This window comes from Vespula vulgaris, chromosome 2, assembly GCF_905475345.1.
Source record: "Vespula vulgaris chromosome 2, iyVesVulg1.1, whole genome shotgun sequence".
NCBI classification, from domain to species: domain Eukaryota; kingdom Metazoa; phylum Arthropoda; class Insecta; order Hymenoptera; family Vespidae; genus Vespula; species Vespula vulgaris.
This window is the reverse complement of record NC_066587.1, coordinates 10612915-10620468: the sequence shown is the minus strand read 5'-3', so window position 1 is coordinate 10620468 and position 7554 is coordinate 10612915. Positions and strand designations below refer to the sequence as shown.

The window sequence follows — 7554 nt, the reverse complement described above, 5'->3', positions numbered from 1 at the left end:
AAACATTCTCTCCTTTCAAAACAATCGTCGTATGCAATTTTTTTTCTACTTTTTTTTCACCATGGATCCGTCAAGAATTGTTCGATGTGTATCAAGTTTTAATCTATTAATTTATATTCTTACTTCAGATGGCAGCACTGCCATACCAATTCGTTTCGCACATCATCACGACGGTGTTGAAAGCGTTCTGACTGGTTCTTACTGGTAAGAATGTTAAATGGAAGGAACGCTCCGAAAGGGACCGCTCGATTCCGTATTCAAATGTCGACTTACAAACAAAACTCTGCGTCCCTAACCTGGCCCTAAGGAGGAGACGGATTCGTGACGGTTCGAGTGGTGCTTCGGAAAGCACCAAGAAGTTTTGCCGTCCATAATGGACGACATCGTTGAGCTATTGAACGTTGAAAACGTGTGCAGATTGTGTCTATCTGTCGAAGAACCGAAATCGTCAATCTTCGGGGCACAAGATTCCTCTGCTGCTGTACCACTCGTTACTAAAATACAGGCATGCCTATCACTTCAGGTTCGTTTTATTTTTATCACACGTTCGATGATCGACGAGATCGATTTTACGTCGGCGAATTATAACGTAAGGCGTTCTACTTTGAACGAATTCAGTTTTTCTCCTTTGGAGGTTATGTCCACAGCGAGCGATATAAGAAACACTTAATAATGTTTTTTCTCTCCTGTCTCACGATTAAATGTTTATGACAATACAATCGTTTCTTCAAAACTGGATGAGGCTTCTTTGTAGGATTATTATATTATGTAGTGGAAAGCATACATTGATGCCACACGATTCTTCTTTGGTACAGTGCATTCGTATGTTGTTTTCTCTTTTTGTTCAAAGTTTACAAATAAGTGATACGACATTTATTTTATATCCGATACTGCGACCAATAGGATCGTAAAAGAACATCGGTCTAGACGATTTATATAAAGATTACTTAATCGAAATAGAGTATATTTCAAAGTTATATATTCGTATTTTGTTTCAGATTTTATCTACCGACAAAGTGTCTACGTTGATATGTTCTTCGTGCGTAAACAATGTAAATCAGTGGTACAACTACAAGGAAACTTGTTTTCGTTCTCAGGACAAATTGCAGAAATGGCTAGAAACTCATCCACAGACAAACCCAGTGGTATTATTATAATTATTCTTTGATTGGATGACATCGGAGGAAAACATTTTTAACGCAAAATTATTTCTTTATTAAACAGGTTGTAAATATAAAAGAGGAACCTATGGACATAGATTATTGCGAAGATAACGCTAAAATATCTGAATGCAACAATGAATCAAGCTCTGTAAGTTCAAATACAAAAAAGTTTTGCCATTTAAGATTCTCCTCCCAACTTCTTTTTAATTTTCATTTCAGCGTGTAAATCATGTAAAGTCTGCAAGTAAACTTCATTCTAAAGATGAAGCTAGGACGGGAGAAGTACAAATTGACAAGACGCGTGACTTAGGTAAAGATAAGGAATTTAAAGCTTTTCAGTCGACTCCATTGAAGAATGCAGATAGGGAGGAGCATAGAATGGATAAACAATTTTATGGTCTATCGATAAAAACTGAGCCAGAAGATGATTATGATACGGATTGTACGATAGAAATAGAATCTGTCACTGGTAACGAATTACTATTGAATCCAATGGCGATTGCAGGTAAAGAGGACAGAATTATGGAAGCTGATTCGACTCAAAAATCAAATGCGGCTACTCCAAGCAGTAGAAAGAAGATGAAACGTGGTCCTCATACGCATTTCCGAGGTACTCGTGTTTATAAACAAAAGTGTACGCATTGTCAAATAAATTTACATTCTAAGTACACGTATATAAGACACATGCAAAGATTTCATAGTGACGAATGCGAAAATAAAGAGTTATCTAAGTCGATGTCTGCTGACGAAGAAGAATCGATCGAAGACGTGGAGGACGAATTAACGAGTATGGAGAACGATGCACCATTGACAGAGGTACAACAAAGTATAATCAGCCAATTGAAGACATTCTCGTGTTACTCGTGTCAGCAAACTTTTTCCGACAGAAGAAATACGCTTTCTCATATTCGTCAACACATGCCAGACTTAAGACCGTACACTTGTATCGCATGTTTAACGGAATTTCCTGATCGATCTATGTACAAATTGCACTGCAGTGCATCCTTCGAGTGTGCTATGAAAATTGCGTTGGTTATACCTAAGGAAGGGGAGGAAAAGTATTTCACTTGTAACATGTGTTTACGACCGATGCCAAACAGAAAAGAATTATTGAGTCATCTGTCGAAACATTCGGACAAGCAATACGAAGAAATGATGTCACCAATGAGATCTCCACCCAAGTTACAGCCTATGGCACCCTTGCCGTGTCCGAAGAAAGAAACGTTGCCGAAAACATCTCAGATGAATAGGGTCATTCTTGGACCTTATAAGAACGGCGATCCAGCGCATAATCACGCCTGCGATTTATGCGGCATGATTTACAGATACAAGCCTAATCTGTTGAAGCATCGTGTAATCTGTATCAGGTTGTCACCGGAAGTAAGAACTTGTTACAGATGCATTCATTGTGGTATGACTTATCTCGTCTTTAAAAAATTTCATAATCATATCACTATCGATCATAAGAAGAAAGAATTCGTTTGTTTCGAATGTAACGCCAAGTTCAGATCACCGAGTGATTATCTGACGCATCACGAGAAGCATCGACTGATGAACGTCGATCAACATCATCCGCAGGTTGCTAGTAATCCAATCATGTCGCCTCATCGTGGGCAGAGTCCTTTAAAATCGTGGAGTGATAACGAGGAAGCTACGGTATCGAGACGAAGCGTCGAGGGTCAACGATACGTTTGTAATCTTTGTGGTCAGGATTTTACTACGAGAGCCAAATTGGCTGAACATAAGAACCTTCATCTAAAAGTAAAGATATATTCGTGCGTTATTTGCCGTAGTATGTTTAGCAGCGCTGGTGCTTTAGAAATTCACATGAAAGATCACGGCATTGAAGATCCACAAGAAAGAAATGCCAATAGTTCTTGCGTCGAATACGAACGACTCGACGATAGTCCACAAGGAATTAATTCTATTAACACAAGTGCGGTCTCAGATCCAGGCGAACGAAGAAACGAATGTAACATATGCGGAAAGGTATTCTCCAATTATCCGAATCTGAGAAGGCACTTTAGGAATATTCACAAGGACAGCAAAGCACGTTTCACTTGTATACGTTGCTCGTTATCCTTCAAAACTAAAGAGCTTTACGAACGTCATGCGAGACTCGATCACAAAACGAAAGTTATGTTAATGTGTCGTCAGTGTCCTAAAACGTTTACCTTCAAAGCTAATTTGGATCTCCATTGTAGGAGTGCTCACGGAGATAAATCTGGTAATCAAGAATGTGATATTTGTGGTAAAGTCTTTTTAGAGGAAGCCTCGTTAAAGATTCATCGAGGTTGGCACAACCGAGCAAATTCGCGTTTGTATACTCGGTCCTTCTTGAACAATGAAATTAAAGCTGCAACTTCGCTCTCTCCTGCCGAGGGCAGCGTCGGCAGTTTAGTCGTTACAACGCCCGAACGTCCAGCCAGGGCAAGAAAATCTTTTCCCAATCCACCACCTACGAAGCCACAGAACAATTACCAGTGTCAAGTATGCGACGGCAAATTCGAAGACGTGGTTGAGTTAAGGAAACATTTGTGGGACGTCCATTGTGCTCGTAACAAGCCAGAGAAAAGTTTTTCAGGTGACGAACTTCAATGTCAGTTATGTACCAATATTTTTCCTGATCAGAAGACCCTAAAAACGCACATGGATTGGCACAAAGCGAATCCGATATTGAGCGATTTACAAAAGCAAACTTTCCCTTGCGAGATATGCGGCAAGCATTACAGTTCGAAGAAGGTCTTGACAAAACACAAGAAGCTTCACAAAGCGAACACGGTAGCTTCGATGAAGTTCCAATCGCTCGGTAGAAAGAACGCTCAATTCTTCTGCAACATCTGTCGAAAGATCTTCAGCAGCAATCAATCGTTGCAACGACATAGAATGTCTTTCCACAGCGATTTACAGACTAATCAAGCACAGAACAGTAGTACTCTGCGAATATCTAGCGAGGAATATAAATCAAAGAAAATTGACTTCGAATTAGAAGAGGATGTCGCGAAGGAATATACTTTGAATTTAACCAATGCCGGTAGGAAACCGGTTACTTGTCATTTGTGTAAGAAGATATTTCCGAACATGAGTGTTTTGTACAAACACAAACAATTGATTCACAAACCAAGAGTAGCAAAGGTGATCGGTAAACTATCGACGAACGAGTGCGTTCCTATACCAAGCGCTGACGGTCGAATTTCGTGCAATTTGTGTGGTAAACAGTTCTCGGCATTGTCAAATTTGAGACAACACTTCTCCGTGAAGCATAGAAACAACCCGAAAAGTCGTTGTACCACAGCCAGCTGTAACCCTACGTACTCGGTTCAATCGCAGTCTCTAAAGACCGAAAGTTTACCGCACAAAGCAATGATTCTCTGTTGCAAACTCTGCAATCGTCACGTTTGGAGCAGAGAAGAGATAGCTAATCACATGGTTTCTGTACATGGAACAGCTTATGAACCCGATAATAACAGTAATTTTCATAGGGAAACTGATCTTACCACTTACGTCGTCGAAGGTGCCGTTAATGCGACCTGTCCTCGTTGCAATATCAAATATCCTAACAATAGAGCTATGAAGATCCATTACTTTAAATTCCACGAAGCTACAGACTAATCCACTTTTCCAATCAATTAGTGAATCCAGATAGCATTGATTTTTTTACTACGAGCCTTCCTTTCTTCTTCAATCTTGTCTCTGATTAATGATACGTTTGAACGTATATAAGATTCGTTCCAGAACGTTAACTGGCGATTCTTCCTTCTCTTGGACATCATTATTGAATATTGTAATAACAATTACACAAACTTGATCCTTTTTGTCGAAGAAACGTATCGTTTTGTTCGCTCGCTCGCTTGATCGATGGATCGTTCGCTCATATATGTATGTGTGTATGTACTTTCACAAACTATCCTTTGGGCTATCTACTTTGACCAATCATTATCATCGTCAGATTTTTCTCATTCAATTAACTTACAACACGACGTTTGTGTAAATAGCCATTTTTCTGTTAAGAACAGAGCCATTGTACACTTATATTTACACGTTTATTGTTTATTTTATATATATATATATATTTTATATATATATAAGATATGTATGTAAAATATATATATATATAATAAATGGCTATTATATACATATATATATATATGTATGTATGTGTATGTATATATATATATATGTATATATATATGTTTATTCAAACGTAAAGTCACGCTCATATTCTTTTTTTCTTTAAATAAGCTTCGCATATTCATTGAGTATCCCCTTTGATGAAGATGATGTAAGTTATCGTCAGATATACGACTCTATATGAGAGAAGGGTAGAAGAAAAAAATGAGAAAGAGACTTTGGGGATTTCAATTGTTTTTTTAGAGATAAATGATAAAGAAAAGAAATAATAAAAGTAAGAATGAATAAAAAGAAGGAGACATCGTTTTTGATTACTCCCCAGAGATGATTCGTTCGATTTACTCAGTGTATCGTTCTAATCGTGGGACAAAAAAAAAACTAGGAAAGTGTTTTAGGTTTTTTCGTAAAAGGCATATTTGTATATGCAACGTATAAGTTGTAGCATTTTCCATGTAGCAGTAAATAAAGATTATTGATATAAATTCGTTGCATCTTCTTCTTTTTATATAACGATCCTTCTTAAGCCTTATGATCTTCATCGATGAATTCCAAGAACAAATTCTCTGATTCGATTGAAATATTACCTTGAAAAATAAATAACGATCATGGAAAAGGGAAATGAATATTATTTTCAAATCTAAAATATTACAAGCTACATAAGAAGATGGAATACGGAGGTAAGGCATGAAAACTCATTACGAGACGAGTATTGGTACTTTTTTTTTATGAATGCACAAAATATTTTAATATAAACTTAAAAATTCGTACAACAACATGAAAAATTATAGACTATTGTACACATGTATACAGACATACGTCGTACCTTTTATTTCTCATTTTTTTCAAAGTTTTATCAATATATATATATGTATATATATATGTACGTGTATATACGTATATATATATACCTTTTTTATTTTATTTTATTTTATTTTATTTTATTTTCATTTATTTATTCATCCGGAATGGAAAACTTCCGTTTCTCACTAAAGTTATTATGTGTATTTTAAATATTATTAATGTAGAAATATAAAGTGAATCATCGTACGGCCGCGCGCTACTTCTTACATTCAAGATACTTGAGTTTTTTTTTTCTTTTTTTTCCCTGTTTTTCTTCTTTTTCTTTTTCTTTAGCGTGTTTAGTATATACATACATATATATATATGTATATATATATATATATATACACACACACACTCGTTTGAAACCTTACTAATTCAAAGATATTTTGTAATAATTGTACTTGTAATACAAACAGCGATGATATAATTATAATGTTAATTATATATAATAATTAATAATAATAATAATAATAATAATAATAATAATTAGAATAATTAGAATAATAATAGTAACAATAACAATTGATATAGTACGTTCTTCCTCGCTTCTCGAGTTCCTTGTCCCTTTTTGTTCGTGACACGACCGTGTATGTTACTTATGGTATTCTCTCTTTTTCTTTTTCTTTTTAATTACTACTTTATTATTTCTTTAATTTCAAGTGTAGCATCGAAGCAATATACTCTTGCAAATGTATTTTTGCTATTACGGACAAAGAACTGTCGGGCAAAATTTCGCCGGAAAAGAAAATGGCGTCGCGCATTCTCGGACGCTACGGAAACGGAAACGCGACGCAGTTTCTTTCGTTCGCGAGATTTTCTACCTTGAAATATAAGAAGAATTAAAAAAGAAAAGAAGAAGAGAATTTTCGTTTTAGTTCTAGCGAAAATGTTTCTCTTTTCTTTTTTTCTTTTCTTATTTTTTTTGTTAATATTTTAATTAGTATAGTTTTGCGCAACCGATAAAAATTTTGTATAGACGGCGCTCGAGATATTGTTCTTTCTGATATTAATCGTTAAATTGATTTTATTAAGAATTTATTTTTGTTGTTCCTTTTCTTTTTCTATTTCGATCGAACAGTAAACTACGAAGAAAGGTGAAGAGAACGAGTATGTTTTAAAATAGTTTGGTTAAAAAAATTCACGATTCATAGCAAACAACTTTGACGATTTCTGTGTTTCTTTTTTTAGACATAGACGTCGTTCATTGTTCAAATTTAATTGAAGCAATTAATTGATTAACGTAAAAAACTGATTAATTAATAAATAATACAAACCACAGAAAAATTCGTATTAATCGCGCTCGACATAAAAATTCCATGGTTTTCCGTTTCGTGCAATTCCCTTATAGTAATGCATAACGCAGATATTTTTATTTTGGCAACATTCACCGTCTAGTCCATGGATAAACACCGTTTAA

The 7554-nt window shown here is 35.5% G+C and overlaps 1 protein-coding gene across 2 annotated transcripts; it reads left to right on the top strand.

The window, feature by feature from the left end:
- The first annotated feature begins 150 nt into the window (after positions 1–150).
- Positions 151–5776, top strand: LOC127072635 (zinc finger protein 616-like). 2 transcript variants are annotated; one of them, XM_051013180.1, is made up of 5 exons: positions 151–523; positions 999–1145; positions 1225–1311; positions 1383–1473; positions 1669–5776. In XM_051013180.1, exons 1-5 carry the CDS (start codon positions 374–376, stop codon positions 4773–4775), a joined length of 3582 nt encoding a protein of 1193 aa, XP_050869137.1. In that variant the 5' UTR covers positions 151–373; the 3' UTR covers positions 4776–5776. The 2 variants fall into 2 exon arrangements, with proteins under 2 accessions (XP_050869137.1, XP_050869135.1); XM_051013178.1 differs by having other exon boundaries at positions 152–523; positions 1383–5776.
- Positions 5777–7554: the final 1778 nt, after the last annotated feature.

Bases quoted from the DNA above. Each gene is read 5' to 3' on its own strand.
- LOC127072635 (XM_051013178.1), top strand. From the start codon at position 374: ATGGACGACATCGTTGAGCTATTGAACGTTGAAAACGTGTGCAGATTG. The intron at 524-998 runs GTTCGTTTTATT...ATTTTGTTTCAG, and splicing joins AGGCATGCCTATCACTTCAG to ATTTTATCTACCGACAAAGT. The intron at 1,146-1,224 runs GTATTATTATAA...TTTATTAAACAG, and splicing joins ATCCACAGACAAACCCAGTG to GTTGTAAATATAAAAGAGGA.